Here is a 20,093-nt window from a genome sequence, read left to right as displayed (position 1 = left end):
ACATCGTTGATCTGCTGCATCACTTTGCTTCTCCCGGAGCGCGCGCAAGAGGTACTTCTTGTTTGTGATCGCGCTGACGTTTTTTTAAATTTAGAGTACCGGATGTGACTTGTGTCGCTACGTTGAGTGTAGAAGATGCGAGAGAATTCCTCCATCGATCTGCTCTATTTTGTTTTTCTACGATCTAACCTTATGACTGACCGCTTCATAAATTGCAGGCGTATTCTTTTTTTGATTAATTTATCGTCTTTTTTTAGAATTTATTATGTTTTTAGAATGTTTATTTAGAATGTTTTTTTTTGCAGTCTCCACTAATTGTCGCTAATTAGTCTCGTTGCCTCTCTCAAGTCTCTAATGTCTTTTTTTTTGTTTCGACTTTGACTGATCAAAGATCATTCTGAACTCGGTTTGTATATATACAGCACGATATTTGTATAAAACAAAAACAAAAGCGTAATTTTCATCGTCCACAGGCGCCCGTGTATTTGAGAAACAAATAACAACGATGATCAACAATGATCGTCAATAACGATCGTGTTGCGTGCCAATATTAATCGTCGCGCTCATTAACTGCAGAAGAAAAATATAAACAGCTGCAACGCATATGGTGGCAACACACACGTATTGATCACGCGAATGTTCGAGCGCTAAGACTTTTACAAACGGTTTAAATATAACATCAAGCTCTCTCGCTCTAACATCTCGAGCCCTTGACCCTTAAATTCTTGAACATCGAATTCTCTGGCACGCGTCTCGGCCTTCTCTGTATATTTATTCTCATACGATACGTCTTGTTTGTTTTTCAGCATTTTGCGGATTTCGCGTTTGATGGAGGAACTTCTTCGAGATTTGGGATTTGAAGATGCCAAGGAAAACAAAGAATTTTAATTGAGAAAACCACCACACGTTGATTCGTAATACCAAACAAGCGAACGTACTTCTGAAACACTCCGTATGTGTTTGTGGATATTCTCTCTCTCTCTCTCTCACTTTGTTATTAATGACTTCGAAAATCATTTCCAAAAAACAAAAGTAATCGATTGTAATATTTAATATAATTAATAATGAAACGTTGTCGTGTGTTGTGTAGAACGTAGTCGTATAATATTGTCACACACATCTTTCTTTGAATATTCTTTTGGTGTAAACTGTTTTTTTTTTTTTTTTTTTTACGCGCGCGCATAATATGTGATAAAACTACAACAATGCGTGTGTAAGAGCGCGAACAAAAGTTGATGTCGACGATATATTTGTATCATAATTTTTCGTATCTTCTATGCGAATCTTGTTGACAAATATTTGTATAAACGATTAACACACACGTATATAGAGATGTACATATTCAACGTATATTTTTTGTCATATTGTAATGTATTCTCTCTATCTTACTTTCTCTCTGTGACTAATAAATCTTTACATCTTTCATAATAATTTAATAAATAATAAAAATACACATAAAGTTTCTCGCGCAACATGTATATCTTGAGAAGCAATTAATCCCGAAAGAGAGGAAGCGGCAAGTCTTATATATCAATGAACGCACGTGTGAATGCAGCCAATTTTTTTATTTTGTTGTCCGTTACACAGGATGACGTTTGACAGACATTTACGGTCTCCGCAAGAAAATCGAAAGTTATGTACATAAAGTACTCTCGTCTCACAATTTCAAGTCTCTATAAGTGACTAGTCTACACAAAACTTCCTATGTTAGGTAGCAATTGGATACTTTTTTTTATTTAAATAACGTATCGATTTGTGTTGTTGTTTCTTTTTTCTTTGAAAGAAAAAGAAAAAGAAAAACCGCGCGATAAAAGTTCGGAATCGTGAAATCGAATTCCGAAAAGTTATGTAGCGTTTTTTCTTTTTTTTTTGATCGAAGTGATTAATGACGATTTACTTTGTTAAATCAAATAGTGTATATGTATATATATATATATATATATACACATATATATAGTCGACTTACGAAATTGACGTCATTACTCGCTCCGGGAGCAATTCAACTCATATATCAATTGTGAAAACGTTAATTAATAGCTACCATCGTAAAAACAATTACACATGCTCATTTCACGCGTTCTTAATAAACGTTGTATTAATACATTAATATATTAATTTGACATATTAATATATTAATAAATCATCCGTTATTTAACATATGATGTTTATACATTTTCAAGATATTCATAAAAAGTAAAACATATACATCCGGATTAAATATTACAATAAATATTTACGTATATAAAAAACTTAGAAGATGTTTTTTTTTAAATAAATAATTAATTGTGTTTGGAGAGAGTCAGTTTAAATCAAAGTTCTTTTTGTCTCTCTCTCTCTCTCTCTTTTTTTTAGTGAATCTTTGAAGTTTATACTTTTTTGTTTTTGCTGCTGCTTTTTTCACAGTTTTATCACTCAGTTTTTTTTTCATTCTACATATTCTATCCCGTCGTCTCGTATGTAAGCACTCTCGGTTTTCCGCGGAAACTCTACGATGGATTCGAACGAAACGCGGAGTTGTTCGGGAACATCGCGAGGAATCCAGTCGTCGCGCGCGCATTCCGCGAGAGAGACGCGATTCATCACAGCCAAGAATCATGCGCGATGATTCATTCGAGTATCTCATGAGATCAAGCTAGCCGGCAACGCGCGCTCGCTCGCGCGTACATGTCCGCGCGAAAACGCGGAGTTTTTTTTTCATTGAGTGTGTTGCGCATTTGTAAATGACAGAATATTATAACACAGTAATGAAAAAATCACAGAAAATGCCATTAAACAGCGGACAGCGGCAGCGTCTGTCTCTCTCATATAGTAGAGAACGAGAAACCAGCTCCGAAGAATTGGACTTTAAGACTATCACAATCGCAGATATCTAGTTTCGATTAATTACAATGTGAAATGCAATAAATAATTCGGAAAATCGTTAACCTAGAGATCCGCTTTTCTCTTTTTTTTTTCTCTCTCTCTCTCTCTTTCTCTCATTTCACATTCGCTTCTCGCACTCGTTGTCTCTCATCCATCCGTTGTCTTTTTCGTTTATCCGGGGGGCGAGGGGAGGGGGGGGGTGATGATGCGCGATCTGTTTACTTGGCGACTCTCTCGAAGGGAAATCCGTCAAGAGATGGCTCGAGATGGCTTCGTGATTCCAAATGCGGCAGGCAAGGATTCTCAAAGCACGTGAGCGAGTCCAGACTGCAACCGGAGCATCGGTTGCAACTGCATCTCAATCCCTCACCGCACACGCCCCAAGTCTCGCTCGGACCGCCGCAGATTTGACCGGGGCCCTGTATAAAAAAAATCGGCGTCGATAAAACGAGCGGATAAATTAGACAATTATTTGATTAATTTTTAATTTTTCTTGAAACCGCAATAAATTCACATGTTTAACTTAAACATTGCGATTTTTTTCGAACAATCGTGCAGCGTTCGACTCACCCGTCGGCATTCCCGAATACCGCAGAGAGTTGATATTGTATAACCAAACTCGCATTTATCACATTCGTTCCCGCATCCCAGACACAGCGGTCTCACATCCTGTCGTCGAAGTAAGGGATGACACTTGCCGACACTACCAACACACAACGTTGAAATCTCATTAATCATTGTGTGACAAAAGAGTAGTTTTTATTTTATTAAAACGTCTCTGACGTTTTTGTAATGCTCACAAGAAGATTGCGGTCAGAAGAGTGAACGCGTAAAAGACCTGGATGTTGAGCATGATGATGATTCGTCGATCTGTAACAAATATGAGAGACAAAATGCTTTGACTGACTATATTTTCTCAGAGATCTTCTTCTCTCTAATAAAATTACACACGAGAATCTCAGCGCAGCTATAAAAAGTTGCATGAACTCTCCGACATGTGTTTTTATCAATGCCGTTTTGCTTTGAGCGTGTTTGTATAAATTTTGCGCTGTCGCGGAGCCGGCCTTGCGTTCTCAATTGATTAGCTCAATTAACAAATGTCGTCGCGGTTCGCATCAAATTTCGATGTAAATTTAATTTTACGCAGCGAGAAATACTTTATTTACAAAAGATACGAACAACAAGAATAAAAAAATTAAGCGTTTCCTTAAAGATAAGAATTTATTTGTGGTTTTTTCACCGATAATCTCGATCATTTGTTTTTTTCTCGCTCAAATTTTTCTCGCTCAATGTCAATGACTGCGACGACGCGAAACAGATTATTTTTCCATTTACCGAGTTTGTTTTTTTTTTTTTGTTTTTTTTTTTTAGTCACTCAGCTCCTCGGCTTCACAGTCTTGATCATCGCGCGAAGCGTAGTAGCACAGTTCGATCGCTACGGAGATCTGGAAATATATATATCGAACATCTCCCATCGATATCGTTGCACCGTAAACGCGACTTCTCATCGCCGGTAACGCCACGCACGTGCCGCTACGCGGTGTTACGCGGCAGCGGCGAGCACGCACAAAAAAGGTGTGACAATAATAGATCTCTCGGAATGAAAGCGTCAGAATATAAAAGTTTTTTTTTTGATACTTTGTGTAAAAAACATAAAACCTTTGTATCTTACGCAAAAAAATAATCGCACAAAATGTATTTTAACAACAGCACGCGTGTGTATATTTGAAAGAAATATAATTACGTTCAAGTGTGCGAAATCAATGAGTTGTTCCATCCACCGAAAGAACGTATACGCATCGGACGAGAAGATAAATAATTTAATTACGAAGGTTTAGATATAGTTTAATTCAGAGATTTTGTTCTCGGAGCACAAAAACACACGAGATTCTTCTAACGCGAAATCACTTCAGCGTTTAACTTCGGGACACTTGCGTAACATAGCGCTCACGATTCGATTATATAGCGGGATAAAGGAATCAACATAAATGTTTTATCATTCAAGTTTTTCGGTTCCGGAAAAAAAATCAAATGTTTTTCTAATTAATTTATCTCTTCTAATTTGTGCGCGTATATATATATAATATTTTCCACTTTGCGGAAAGAAGAGAGAAAAGTCGTATCGTTCTCCGCTGATTAATCGAAATCGGTTAATTGGCGGTGATGATGACGAGTTTGTATAGAGATTTTGATGATGCTGACGGTGTCCGGCGCGTTGATGATTTGGAAGCGCCGCGGAAAAGCGTCCCGCGTCGGCGACTCGTCTCGCGAATTAAACGGACAAAACTGATGTCCTACATCACGCCATGAGGATCCCCACTCTGTGTGTGAGAAGAAACGCCAGCTTAAGCCGTCCAACCTCAGCGGGGACAAAGACTGTGTACCGGCGCAAACCGGCGTTTTATCGATATATTATTACATAAAGGGCACACCGAACCCGAGATGCGGTGTTTAAAAACTTCTTCTTCCTCTTCTATCTTAGGAAACAACAATTATACATGTACACGTCTGCTCTCCGTCTCTCCTTTCCGTTTCCCGGAATATCGCGGAGAGATATTGTGATGTTTAGAATCATTTGAAAAATGAGGGAAACCAAAGTTCAAGATTTGCGCGGAAAAATAGCGGAACGCGCCGCTAGCATGATATTCGACACGGAGGAAAGTTCTACGGAGACTGGCGCGCTAAAGAGGAAAATTTCCTCTGTGTTTTCGTACGACTGAAAAGGAGATAAGAAACTTTTTTTTTTTTTCTAATTTTAAGATAAATTTGTTGATGGGTCGTGGTATAAATAGCGACAAAATATGTACGTGGCTGATTTCTGTTTTTTTTTTTTTTTTTTTCGTATTGTTTTTGTAAACAGTTTGTTTATCGCGCTGATTTGTCTCGTTTTTCATATTATTTTTTGTGGAAGAATTGCAACTCGAGCTTTTCGATAATGTTGCGAACTCGTAAATAAAATCGTATATTCACACTGATCGCGGCTTCTAATTGTTACACTCGCTAGAATTCATTATCGCGAATACGGCGATTAAATAATGCGGCGCTAAGCAAAAGTGACGTTTTTTTCTTTTTCTTGTAAGTTTGCCGAGACACGTTGTATTGTTTCTCGAAATACAAATAACAATCGGCTTCTTGTTGCTTTTCTGTCTGATTGTGCTAATAATAAACACAAACATTTTTCGCGCGCAGCCGTATGATCCACTTTCGTTGTCGAACAAGGCCTTCTTTCTTCCCTCGCTCAAGTCTTAAACACATCCGTTCATAAACAAGGAAACCGTGGAAAGGCTGACTCAGTATTGATACTCCGCGAATCTCGCGGCCTCCTTTTCATTTTCCTTCGTATGCGCGCGCGCGTGTAGTAATGGACCAATGAAAAAAATTTATCTCCCATCGCTGCGAGAGCTATCTTGCCACTCTCTCTCTCTCTCTCTCTCTCTCTCTCTCTCTCTCTCTCTCTCTCTCTCTCTCTCTCTCTCTCTCTCTCTCTCTCTCTCTCTCTCTCTGTTTTCCTTTGCTCTATTCGAATCCGCCGGTTCTATTATTTCCAGCCATTGTTATGTTCTTATCTACACGCATGTCGGTTTTCTCTTTTCCTTTCGAGAGGAGACTTGCTTCGGAACACAATAATCTCAAGTGCCACATAAATGCACCGCCGTGAGACTTTGGTCTCGAAAAATCACGACAATTGATGATGTAACGACTTGATTCGAACCTTCTAATCACAATCTAATCCTATAATTATCTTATTTTTTCTCTCACACACACAGATGCAAACGTACGATCGCTGTATCTTGAATAATCACGCGTGTTGTATAATTATGTTCCTCACGCGCTTTACGAATTGTGTCAGTTTAGTTGTTCTAATCGCTCTCGCACTGGCGCCATCGAGTCCGGCGGGTCTCGTAATTGGCATATTGTTTGTTGCAAAAATTTGCAAAACAATAAGATGATAAAATGCAGATGTAAGACTGGGCAAAACTAAGGCCGCAGTTGTTGCACTTGTTGTGCTTACAAACGCCAAGTTCTGTCAAGTGACAGAAAGTAACAAAAATAATATAAAATTGATAAACACGTAATAAACAAACTGTTGTAATAACCATCGTAAAGTAATAATGTAATAATAAAAATAATGTGTGTTGCAACTACAAAAAAACACATCTCCCAGTGGCGCCATTCCTTTTCACTTTATAACTGCAGCCTGGCAGAGCGAAAATTTGATTGTGCAAATTTCGATTGCGCTCATTTTAACAGCCGATGACCTTGATTTTTTTTTTTTTTACGAAAAAAGGCGGACGTGAGACGTATAGAAATTGTTTTTTTTTTTTTTCGCGACAAGATGATATTACTTGCGGAGATGCTACATTTTCTCACCGCGCGAGTCGTTGCGTCGAACCGCGCAAATCCTTTCCGAACTCGCCGCGAGACGGCATAAAATTAGCCATCCAGAAGACGGCGACCGGCCGATTCTCTCTTTCTCTCTCTCTGTCTTTTACTTTCCCACTCCCGATGAGTAAAAACACATGTATCGCGCGAGAATGGGGTCAATAACACGCGAAACACGCGTCTTTTGTAATGGAAAGACTTGATTTTGAAACTTTAGTTGCAGTTGAGATATGATTTACAGTGCGCGCAATAAAGAGAAAGAAGACTTGATANAAAAAAATACTTGTAAAAAAAAAAGAAAAGAAAACAAGTCGTGATAGATATTTTTATAGTTGCCAGAAAACGCTGAAAACAATTCCGTCACATTTTGTGTGCGCGAATCTTCGCAATCTTCGTGTTAAATAAATAAGAATCAAAACACACACGTATACGTGTGCATTACGTCCTACGGATCTTCGACGGGAGATTTTGTTGGGAATCCCGGCGCAATACACAATATAGGTGGCAAATGTTAAAATGCAGGTTTATTTTCGTGATATCGCGTACCGAAATTAGTCTCATGTGAAAATCTCGCGTAATCGTACCACGCGATCATCGCGTTTTACCAGGTATTGACCAGAATCATCGACTATAATCGTACCTCCCTCCTACGACTGTGTGAGAAGAAGTATGATGAGTCGTGCGCGCGAAGAAACAACAAATTCTCGGCGCGCGAAATTATATTTTTGCACAAATAACCAACCGTATTTCGAAATAAATTTGCAATTGCACTTTTGCCTTTTTTTTTTTTTTTTTTTTTTAGATCAAAACGAACCTTTCTTGCGACTGTTTTCTGATAACGGAAAAAAATTGACTGACGCTTAAAACATCTAGTTTTGCGCAAATTGTGACGGCGACTTTAAAAGCCAGTGAAATATGACGAGTTTTCTAGATCGAGTTTTAGGGAAATTCGATTGTCTTCGTAAATTCGACCTGGCTAAATAAAACGTAAAGTACACGAATAATAAGAAAACGACGACGAGATTCTGTGAATCAGGTGCATTTATATATATATCTTCAGAAACAGAACAGAAACTGTCGAATCACGATTCCGATAGTTGGCAATAGTAAAAGCCGAAAACATGAATGGTCTCATAGAGCTACGTGTTTTCTCCGCATCATGTAATCATCCCACACGCGTATCATACACACCGACATACGAAACTTCGCGACGTTTGGGACGTCGCGGAAGATGCATCTATATAGCGAGAGGAAGCGCAACCAACGTCGCGCCCCAACTTTGGCTAAGAATAACCGAAGAGATTTGCGTTGCTCGACGCGATGCCAAAAATTCTCTCTCCGTCTCGATCTCCCTCGTTCTCTTCTTCATCCCGTTGTCTTTATTCTCCCCTACATTCTTGAATTTCTTTTTATTCTTTCCTCTTTTTTTGTTCTATTTCACGTTGTTTGTGTCGAGTGTCTCTTCTCTCTTCGGGTGCTTTCTCGTTCTATCCCTCCCCCCTCGTTTCTTCTTTTTCCATCTTTCTTGCTCTTCTCTCTCTATGTGACATGTAACATACGTTTGCTGCACGCACACACGTCGCACACCCTGTCTCTCGTAGCTTCGCTGGTACAAAGACCGACCCGAACGGTCAGTATCGCACCAGTTAGCATCCGTTTTAGACGTGTGCAGTCAAACAAACGGCAAAGCGACCAAAGTTCGTTCCGTAGTGATTGTCGACATAAAGTCGAGAGGTCCCGAAGAGACGCATCCTCTCTAAAGTGAATTCCAATACATAACATCCGATTTCAATATCTGATTCTAATATCGAAAGAGCTGCAAGATAGAAAGAGAGAAAGAGAGAAAGAGAGAACGAAAGAGAGGGTTTTTTCTTCCAGTAAACTCCACCTTCTTTAATTGTTTTTGTGTAAGGAGTAAGCACGATCTTTTCGTCATTGTTTAAGAGTGAGTAATCTTTTGTATTATTGGCTCATTAACTAAAACTTGACAGATATTTTTATTATATATATGTATGTATATAGCAACACAATTAATTTCTATTTTTTAATATAATTCGAATATCTTTGACATCGCGAATTGCAAGTGTTATATTACGAAATATCACATCACCCGACTACATTCGAACTTGCGATTGCACATTTAGAAACTTCCATCGCATCATGTGTTTTGAGCTAAAAGCGGTATCTGATATTCTGCGTCTTATTTACCTCATACATAGAGATCGTTTTAAACGTTATTCATAAACAACGTCGCGCGTTTGGCGCTAAATATGCTGTAATCCGCGCACGTAATCAAAGATCGATTTTTATATATATATCTCTATTTACGTATATTTATTTTTCACACATGAAGTGAAACGCAAAAACTAAATTTTAAAAAGTTTTTTTCCTTAACCATATTGTCCCGGTTATTTTTTTCAATTACAAATTTGTAGCACAAAGTAAAAAGTGTCACGTATATAAAATTTAAGATTAAAAAAAAATCAAGATTTTAAAAAATCACAAAAAAAAACACAAAAATGTGATCAAGTCCATCTTATAAAATTAAAAAACCTACAAGAGTGCTTTTAGTTTTTTTTTTTATTACAAAAAATTTGAACGTAATTTGCAATTCACATGACTTTTATCCGACAAATATAGCCACGTGTATATCGACTATCCGGGACCGATGTTTTCATTGCGCCCCACTTTTGTTTCCGAAGTTTCACAAATTAAATTATTTTATAAGCAAACATGTTTACCGTGTTGTGATATCATGTGTAAAATCGCCTCGTTTTTCGACCGCATCGAAACGCACTGTTGTTAATCGCAAAACAGAATTCTCGAAATTTGCGCCAAACATGTTTCCGCACAGTTTTCATTGGCCAACGTATATATTGTATTTATATGTATATATATATATATATATATATATATACGTTACCATCAAATGACGTTAGTTTTCCTGACGTGTGAGAAGATATCATGACGTGTGTTTTTTCGTCCAAACAACTTTAATTTAAGACATTTCTAAAATCGATTTGTTTTCACTAGACGCAAGAAGAAAAAGAAGAAGCGCAGATGCAGAAGAGACTTAGAAACAGATCTTGAATATCTCTCTTGCCAAAAATCTTCGCGCGAGATGATGACGAAAAGAAAAATTTTGTCGGAATAAAAGTTGCTAGATGAACACAGCGGGAGAAATTTGCCGAATCTATTGAATCTTTTTATCAACAAAACATTTTGTTATAAAAAAAACAATTCGGTAGGCCCGGCAAGTTCTTTCCGCTGTCTGTGTAAAACAGCAAAAACTCTTTTTTTCCGCGAACGATCACTGAGTGTCACGCTGATCAATTTAATCTCAGTGTAATTTGTTTTCTGTAGTCTCACAACTCGTTAAACAATTAGCGAAATTTATCAGCTCGCGATTGCGCCAATTAACGTTTGCCAATTGGAACTAACGTTGGACAAATTTGTCGGCGATTATGTTAGATTCGATATAGTTTGTTTATTTTGCTCTAGTTACCTGTGTAATTGACAAATTTCTATTAAAAAAAAAAAATAAATCCGTAACACGGTCTGATTTCAGAGGTTCAATCATAATGGGCATGATAGCGCGCGTGAGACGCCGAGTCCGCGCGAACTCGCTAACGGTCGACAAGGAGAAGACGGCGCAAAGTGTCTGCCTTCTGAGCGCGATACTTCTTTTGCCTTATTGTCCACGTGGTCCATTGCCGCTTTTGCCATCGCCCGCGCCAGTCTTGTATTCGGCGTTGGTGCTTCCGGTGGTACTAAGCGCGAATTACAGGTATCCCGTACCGACTCTCAAGACTCTCGGCGAAGCGGTCAAAAGTACGTACATTTTTCTCTAATTATACTACCATCAAAGAAATCTGAGAAATAATGCTTTAAATTCAAATAGTTTTTTTTTTTTTACAAATTCTAACGATTCGATGTTGTATTTTGTTTATGCGACCGTTCTAGAGATAAACGTTTCCCCCGTTTTTCTCGATTCAGAATGTTGATTTTTTATCGATAGAAGAATTACAGATCGAAGTTCAAAACAGATAACGCGAACGAACACACAATTAGTAGAAAATCCAAAGAAAAATTTTCCAAGAAAAAACGCAAAGATATCGCGTTCGAACAGACTTCACGTTGACACAAGGTCAATTACTTACGTGTAGGGAAAAGTCTCAATATTTAATTAATTAAATAAATAATAATTAATTAAATTAATTAATATTAATTAAGTTTACTATATATTCATAAATATTTATTTTATTTTTAAATAAACCAAATTTCAAATAAAGAAGACCCTACACTGTGTCGCGCTATATGTACCGTTTTCAGATTAATTTAATTAATTAATGTGAAAAACGATAAAATTAAATAACAAGCTCAGTATTAAATCACAGTAATAAATCTGAAGTTGTTATATGTGTCCAACTTGACGTTATTCTTGAAATTGGCAAATTGCTGAAGGGGACCAAGTAAAAATTTTACCGTGATATATTGAATTCACATGTTGCGCCTTAATTTGTTGACAGATATTTGATATTTTATAAAAAAAAACCAACTACTAATTAAAACGTGCTGAAATTCAAGATCCTTGTAATTATTTTAATTATTGTTCGAACTCTCTTCCGTGGAAAGTTCAACCGGAAGTGGCAACGCCATTAGTTTAAAATACCACGCTCAGCAGTGCGGAGTTGCACGACGCGATTATTATTTTTCTAATCCCGTGTGAAGTAGCGAGAAAAGAATTACATATTCTCGCAGATCTCGCGGTTCTATTGTTCATACTCACTCTCTTGATCTCTTGAGATCCTCTTCTTGACTGACGTACGGTGTTTCGTCTCTCTAATTCGCGATGATCCTTTTCGCGTTGACGTCGAGTCGCTCAATGCACGGCAGAAGACCGGACGGGTTAGGTTTTATAGGTAGCAGAAGCCCTCCTGACTGATGTTCCCCGAACACGAGGGGGGTGGCATTCTCCGGTTGCCATGTGAAATCTTACGAATCCCACGTAGAGACACCGTTGCCCTTCTACCACCTCCTCCGGCACCTGTCCTTGTCTCGTCCTGCAGCCATGTCGTCGACTGGTGACTCGTCCTGACTGACGTCCATTAATATGCAAATTTCTTCTCTCGCCGGACTCTCTCTCCCGGAGCTTGTTACTAAAAATGACGTCTATCATTCATCGAAGCCACGTCGATTACGTTATACTCAATTAACGGTTGCCCGGAGGAGTGAGCTGTTCCTATCTCCGTCTCTCGCGCTTACGCTTATCAGCTGTGACCAAGAAGCACGCGATTATTAACGTAAAGCACGCCCCGTCAGATTATTCAGCAACCTGTCATTCCGCGATAAAACCCTCAATGCAGGGTCGGTCGCTCGTCGTTCTTTAGTCGGGTCCACCTTCGGAAAATCACTCACAACGAGTATCGCTCGCTCTCCTCTCCGCTTTGCTCTCTTTCGTTTTCGCCGTGAGTGAACGATGACGATGTCAGAAAGAAGAACAAGGAAGAGAGAAAATGTTCGCAACGAACGCACATCAATGTGTGTTCTTGTGAAGTAATAATAATAACGTCGAGAGAGATGTCGCGTGTCTGCGCGTTTCTTTTTGCTCGAGCGTCAACGGTGATAATCTTCTCTGATAATTACGAGGACGTCGCGGTGGTTATATACGTGTTTTTGTTAGAAGAAGCCGATGAAGAAGAGTTGCAGGAGGTAACTTTGTGCTTTTTCCCTTCGAGTCAAGCGCCTTTATACTTCGAATATGATTATAATTGGTTAAATGATAAATGAATGTTTAACATGAATTGTACACAATCTTCGTTCTTTAGATATATAATTATCTGCGAATGTATAAATATAGCTCGTAACATTTTTTTACAAAGTCGAACGAGGCCAATGTAAAAATTATAATTGTTCTTCGGTTATTTACTTCGATTAATCGTCGCAATACATCGCGCGCGCGCGCGCGTCAATTTCTCTCGGGATTGTAATTCGATATAAAATAACAATTTTGTATTAATTTGTTATAAAAATTAACTTGATGCTATTGTAATATTTTCTAGAAAATTTATAATTTACATTTAAGAAATTTCTTTCACTTACGTTACAATTACGTGACTTTGAAGATATAAATTATTTTTTTTTGCACACTTTCATACCTTCTCGAAATTCGATACGCAATTTCGAATCATAATTACAATCTTTTTTTAATTTTAGCAAATAAAATGAGAAATTTCTGACTCAATATTGAGTTGTATCTCACGTTGTAAACTTTGATTAGAAATATTCTAAGAGAGCGCGAAAAAAAGTAAATGAAAAAAAAAAAAAAAAGACCTTTTAATTTACATACAATGTTATTGTTACAAAGATGGAGCTAAGAAAGCCTGGCATCCTTTGAACCGCTTTCTGAGACGGGTGTACTCGCCGGTGGACCGCGCGGAAAATCTCTTTCTCAAGATGCGCAATTTCTCCATCATGGCGAATCAAGTGGTATTTCTCATACTGGCCGACAAGGTTCTTCTGCCGCAGCAAAAGCTAACTTGCTTGTACACGCTTATGTTTTACAACGTGATAGCCTATTGCGTGAGTTACATCAAAGAGCTGATTCAAAAAGAAGACTGGTCGCCTTACGTCACTCTGACCGAGCGATCCAAGATCAAGCATCTCGCGATGTCGGCGACCAAAATCGTGCTCGAGTGGACCAAGGCGGTGACTTTCGTCGTCACGTTGACCTTCATGCTTCTTGTATTCGGATTGGAGCAAGGCCTCGATCACTACAAGTGAGTAATAATATATCGGTAATTTTTTTTCGAATCCTCTTGATCTCTCTACAGAATAAAAAAAATATCTGTACATTTTTTTCTTCTTTATTATTTTGTTTATTATAATTCTATTTTCTCTCTCGCAGGCCTTCTTTGATATACACGATAGTCACGTGGACCTACTACTCGGCAACGGAAAAGGTCTTCGTGGAGATGTTCCCGACGATATTAGGCTTCTTTCAGTTCGAAGCGTTGGAGAACATCGAGAATCTTTACGCGCCGGTGATACTTCGCTGCTTCACAATCGCTATGTCGGCGATGTTCAGCATTCTGCTGTTACCCACGGCTTCCTGGAGGTTTCTCATTGTCGCCACATATCTGAACGTGTATCTGCGATGGAAAGAAATGATGCAGAATTCGGGAGCGATGTTGCGACGGGAGCGCGAAGTGCTGAATCGTTACCGAAAGGCAACCATTGAAGAAATCGAGAAGTTCGACGACGTATGCGCGGTGTGTTTGTGCGGCATGAAGAAGGCCAGAGTGACACCCTGTCATCATCTCTTCCACGCGGATTGCCTGCGGCAATGTCTCAAGTCCAGCGACAGTTGTCCCATGTGCAAGCGCGAGCTCAAATTCGACTAAACGCGCGCGAGCACGCGCGCGACGCGATAAAATATATAAATATGATTTTTTGAGAAAATATGTGTACGCACACATGCAATTCTTAAAATCATATTCAGAGAAACTTATATTCGCGATATTATTCTCGAACCACGCTCGGACCTAAAGAAAGAAAAAAAAAATGATCTTGAATGCTCGAGACGACGTCTGTCCAAGAGATTTAAGACGTTTTCTTGTACGTTTGAATGTTGGAGATTTACGACGTCGTTCGTCTCCAAGATTTATGACGTCTCCTCGCGCGTGTCTCTAGAAGATCTAAAAAAAATTTTACCATTTCTCTCTCTTTTTTTTTTTTTAGACACTTTTCTATATTGTTCGGAACCCAGTAAGGAGAAGGAAGAAAAGAGAAATTTGCGCGACATTATTATGTAAAAATGGCAATAATATTTGTGTGGAATGTGTGCATGTTCCTTTTTAGATATACATTACTGTGATATATATAGATCAGCCCAGCATCGTGTTAGTTTAAGAGCACATCAAACACTTCTTTATCACATCGGTCAATTATTGGCTGAACTGAACGTAATTTATATAATTTATATGTTACATTCATGTAACCGGGTCGAAGTAAAAAAATACGCTTACTTTGTATTACAAACTTTTCGTTAGCACGTAACGTTGAACAAAAAAATAACTGTGTTGTTTATACATAATTTACAAAATGACTCTTTCTGTTTTTTTCGCGTGTATTATTATTCTATCTCACGTCTGTTCTTAGAAATTTTGAACAGGTCGTAATTTCTATCTTTTTATTTTGTTATGTCACCGACATACGTAGTACGTCTATGGTTACGTTGTATTCAGTATTAATAAAAATTATGTATATCTATGAATTTGAATGTAAAAATGTCATATCTGTCTATATACATATATATATGTATATATGTATATATAGTTTTCCAAAACAAAGATAGGAAAGATTTTACAGGATAATTCTTTCTTTTCCTTATATTAAAACGTTTACATAATTACTTTATCGCTTTCTATGTGTCTATTCTATTAAATTTACAAACATTGTTAATTGTACAGATTCACACTTTTGTGAAAAATGTGAAAATACATGCTTTATTTGTACAAATTTTTCATCGGAATCAAATATTCTTAATATTCTTCTCCTTCGTACCTCCGAGTTGTATTTATATATTCTCCATCGGGACTGTCATAATTTTCTATCGGCGGCGTTCTGAGCGGACCTTTGGCAATATGTGGTAAAAGTCCCGAGTCCACCTAAAATCAAATTTTATAAAAATTTAAATTATATTATAAATCACACAGTGTCAAAAATGAAGAACACAATTATTTTTATTTTGTCAATGAGAAATGATTAATACAAGTGATCAATTACTTGTATGGCTTCCTGATATAAATCTTCAGATACTGCTCTAAGTTCGTCAAGTGCCTTTTGTTGAGAATACATCATGGAATCTATCGCTCGAATATCACCTAAACGCTGCTGAGTTTTATACTTGGTCCACTCCTTAAGCAATAAAACTCTAGATTCCTCTTCTTCTTTTGACAACGGTGAAACCTTTCGCAATCTTTGCCTAAAATAAGTTATTTATTTCAACTAATAATGGTAAAAACGATATATACAATTTCGACATATAAATTAATAATTTGTTTTAAAAATTATAAATAAATATTCGAATAATATATAAAATATATATTACTCCTTTTCTTCAATTAACTTAGATGGGACTTCCATCTCATCAACTGATTTTAACTGTTTACTTTGTTTTTGCAATCTACGGATTTGCTTCTCCAGTTTCTTTTTTCTTTTTTCTTCTCGTGCTCTGATAATTGCAGGATCTATTTTCTTTTTTCTCTTCAATGGTTCTGCTCTGTGTGCGAGACATTGAAAAATTTAATAAATATATACATAACTGTAAACCAAGACACACATGGTAATACAATTTTGTTTCTAACAACATACAAAAGAGCACTGCTGATTCTGAAGTACAGGGGACTGGTGCATGTCGATATATTTCGCACGCCAGTTATATTACGTAAAGATAATCTAAAAAAAAAATATGATATTAAACAAATTAAGTCAATATATTGTGATTATAATACGAATTAAACTTAAGTACGTCAAAAATAACAACTTAGGTTATGGCAAACGATATAAAACTGATCGTTTTCTCCAATTACTTGAAACAACATATAAATAGCTCTTACGTGAATAAAATTATAAAAATGTAACACTTACCGTGAAAACACAGGTAATAAATTAGAAACACTCATCTTCGTCGGATAGAACTTCTAGCTCTTTGCACTCACGCCCGTTTCTATCGTCAGCGATTACACTTAATCCGACCGATTGTACCAATGGAATTGATCAATCACAAGCGAGCGTTGTACAAAACGCTTGAACGTTTTCACCAATGCCGCGTCCTATTTGCGAGAGCCAATAGGTCCGTATCTCACGATCCAAATTGACCACACGCTTGTGTCAGCCAATCCGATCGTTCGTTCTGTCGTTTATACACGTGCGTGTCACGTGTTGCCTAGCAACGGTTTGACACTACTTTGACGTGCAATTTATCGAAAACATGTGCACACGTTGACACGGCTCGAAATAATTTAAATAATTTCACAATGACGGACGAAGTGCGACCTGAAGTAATAAAAAAAACGCAGGATTTGTTGGGAAAATATTTTAAAAAACCACCGTTGACCGAAAAATTGCTTCGAAAACCCCCATTCCGTTTTCTGCACGATATAATAACGGCTGTAACGTATCGATTATATATTTAATATTTTTTTCGTTTTTTTACTAATAAAACAATTTATAAACAATACATGTACGTGTAAATAATTTTAGGTTATTAAAGAGACAGGTTTCTTGGAAGGATTGTTCACGGAGGAGGAATTGATTTCGGATAATATAAAAAATAAAGAAGCAAAGCTTGCCTTCTTGACGAAACTGATCGATGTTATGAGTAATAATATTTAATTTTAAGTTACGTCTATCAGACGTACACATGTAAATTATAAAAATGTAAATACAATTATGTGTTTCAGAATTAATTTCAAGCGCTAATTTAACTGTTCGGGCAAGTAAAATTATCTCTGGTCAAGAACCGACTAAGACAAATGAATTGCTACAAGCTATTGGAAAAGCTCTCGATAAGAAAGTAAGTACATTTTGTTGTTTAAGTAAATTTAATAAACTAAATTAATACTAATAAATTTGTGTCATTTATCTCAGGTCAGCAGTGCGGAAGCAATTGAGCATTATAAGAAGAGCTTGGAAAAGAAAACGAAAGTAGGATCAAAATCAAAATCCACGAAGAAAGAGGAAGTTGCGAAGACAGCGACACATCAGGTCTCACAAGCAAGAAAGTCATCGGAAAGAGACAAGATCTCAGCAGAGAGAAAGAAGAGATCATCTAGCACGGGGAAAGCAGCTTCGAACGAAAAAAAACGTAATGACAAAACTGACGAACACGCAAAAAAAAAAGAAATTAACAAAAAGGAAGAAACTTCGAAGAATGTTGAAACAATAGATATCCCACCAGCTGAGGTAAAGAGTTTTGGTCTTTTTTTTATTTTTTTAGTCACCACTTACTAAAAAAAAATGATAAACAACAAAAAACAAACCAAACTGTGTTAATGTATTTTTAGCCAGTTGAGGATAAGATTTCGACCTCAGGGCAAAGAAAAAAATCGTCTTCGTCTGCTAAATCAGAACAAAATGCGATTGCAAGCGAATCAACAAAGGAGAAACACAGAAACTCTTCCAGTAAAGCGAGACACTCAGCGCAATCGAGTGGCTCGAAGGAGAAATTAGCAAACTTACGTTCGGAAACTGCGTCTTTTAACGACGAGGAGAAAAATAAATCAGCAACAGATAATAAAGAAACTAAGGAAAGCGGAATATCGGAAGAAGAGCAAGCGCGGGAAAATAATGTTGAGAAAAGCGATCAGCCGGTGTCAGAATCTCAAGCCGAAACTAGCGAAACAACGTAATGAACGTTCAGCTAAAAATCAACTTTCCGCTAATATTTACTTATGATACGGAAATAATTTATATTGTTGTATTTTATATTTCAGCATTTTGCAATCAAACGCAAGACCTAAAACTTCTCTGAGACCGCCAAGCGCTCGACCTATCAGTGCCAGACCCGCAGCTCCTAGAATGAGAGCTAAGATCGACATGATTGTCAATGAGGAGATACAGTAAGAAATGGCGACTCGCTTGAAACGATTATATGGCATTTTCGATATAACTGTGATGTGTAATTTTAGAACTCCGGTGGGAAATATCAGCGTTATTGTGGAAAATCCTGATTTAAAGGATGACGACGATGCTGAAGATATGGTGGTGATGGAAGCTAAAGGGAATAGTGGTGATTTTTTGGAGAACGGAGATTACAAGATAGACAATCAGCTGATGCAAGAACACGGACACCTTGTGGCGCAAATCTTGGAAACTCAAAGGGAATTGGTTAACACCGATAATGTCGATGTTCTGCCGAAAAAAGTAGATATTGTAAGAATTAACACATATATTGCACTTATCGTTTCTTTCACGTATACACAAACCAGCGAGGATATTGCTGCAATGTTGAGCAAGTGCATAATTGATCAATTTAATCAATGCGCTCTAATATGTATAGGCATGGGAATCAGGTTCGAAACGGGATCGAGAAGCAGCGGCTAGGGAAATTGACAAGCTACGCGGAACAATACAGTCGTTAACGCGTACAACTAATCCTTTAGGAAAATTGTTGGATTATGTACAGGTGTTAAATTATTTTATATATAAATGCTTGAAACAATTAAAATATTATATAATCAACAGTTTTTAACGAAATATTTGCATTATTAGGAAGATGTAGAAATGATGCAAAAAGAAATATTGGACTGGAGAAGTCAGTATCGTCAGTTGACTGAAGAACTGGAAGTGGAAGAAAGGTATTTTATACGTGCGCTTATAATAAAACTTTGCAATAAACAAATTTTATCAATACTTCACACAATCTAGTAATTAATTTATATATTAATATCTTTTCGCGCAGAGAAACACAAGAAATGATAGAGCCTATGAAAGAGACACTAAAAGAGATTGACAGCAATATAAAGATTGAGTTGGATAAGATAGGTCAAGTAAAAGCGCAAATAACGAAAAATGATCAAAAGCTACGGCGTTTGCTCAGTGGTAATATGTAACATATCGCTGTATCGTGTTAGCGGATTGTATAGTTTTCTAGTCTTGAAAATGAGTTAAAAATAGAGCTAGAACTATAGAATTGTAAATTAATTCTTTTTTTTACAAATGTACATATCATATATATGTATATAGCGTGAAGTTTCATATATAAATATAAAAATTTATATTATGTAGTAAATAAAATACTTTTATTTATCTGTATATATAATTACATACATCTCTCTTTCTAT

At 37.1% G+C, this 20,093-nt stretch overlaps 4 protein-coding genes across 4 annotated transcripts; 2 read left to right on the top strand and 2 right to left on the bottom strand.

Moving 5' to 3' along the window:
- Positions 1–3,080: 3,080 nt before the first annotated feature.
- On the bottom strand, positions 3,081–3,715 carry LOC109857332 (neuroparsin-A-like). The gene is made up of 3 exons (XM_020433516.1): positions 3,663–3,715; positions 3,433–3,565; positions 3,081–3,281 (listed from the first exon to the last, which is right to left on the bottom strand). The coding sequence occupies exons 1-3, from the start codon at positions 3,713–3,715 to the stop codon at positions 3,081–3,083; spliced, it is 387 nt and encodes a 128-aa protein (XP_020289105.1).
- Positions 3,716–8,813: 5,098 nt separating this feature from the next.
- LOC109857296 lies at positions 8,814–14,881 on the top strand. The gene is made up of 4 exons (XM_020433468.1): positions 8,814–9,190; positions 10,814–11,076; positions 13,613–14,024; positions 14,153–14,881. Exons 2-4 carry the CDS (start codon positions 10,827–10,829, stop codon positions 14,646–14,648), a joined length of 1,158 nt encoding a protein of 385 aa, XP_020289057.1. The 5' UTR covers positions 8,814–9,190; positions 10,814–10,826; the 3' UTR covers positions 14,649–14,881.
- An 89-nt stretch (positions 14,882–14,970) lies between these two features.
- On the bottom strand, positions 14,971–16,988 carry LOC109857297 (39S ribosomal protein L40, mitochondrial). Its single transcript, XM_020433469.1, has 5 exons — positions 16,897–16,988; positions 16,621–16,704; positions 16,358–16,528; positions 16,033–16,231; positions 14,971–15,914 (listed from the first exon to the last, which is right to left on the bottom strand). The coding sequence occupies exons 1-5, from the start codon at positions 16,929–16,931 to the stop codon at positions 15,789–15,791; spliced, it is 615 nt and encodes a 204-aa protein (XP_020289058.1). The 5' UTR covers positions 16,932–16,988; the 3' UTR covers positions 14,971–15,788.
- Positions 16,989–17,216: 228 nt separating this feature from the next.
- Positions 17,217–19,988, top strand: LOC109857312 (TRAF3-interacting protein 1). Its single transcript, XM_020433489.1, has 10 exons — positions 17,217–17,420; positions 17,512–17,629; positions 17,712–17,824; positions 17,899–18,213; positions 18,315–18,655; positions 18,744–18,869; positions 18,939–19,182; positions 19,310–19,435; positions 19,522–19,607; positions 19,712–19,988. The coding sequence occupies exons 1-10, from the start codon at positions 17,286–17,288 to the stop codon at positions 19,860–19,862; spliced, it is 1,755 nt and encodes a 584-aa protein (XP_020289078.1). The 5' UTR covers positions 17,217–17,285; the 3' UTR covers positions 19,863–19,988.
- Positions 19,989–20,093: the final 105 nt, after the last annotated feature.

The sequence above is a fragment of the Pseudomyrmex gracilis genome, unplaced genomic scaffold, assembly GCF_002006095.1.
Source record: "Pseudomyrmex gracilis isolate BER0280 unplaced genomic scaffold, ASM200609v1 scaffold_155, whole genome shotgun sequence".
In the NCBI taxonomy this organism is placed as follows: domain Eukaryota; kingdom Metazoa; phylum Arthropoda; class Insecta; order Hymenoptera; family Formicidae; genus Pseudomyrmex; species Pseudomyrmex gracilis.
This window is presented reverse-complemented; position numbering and strand designations above follow the sequence as displayed.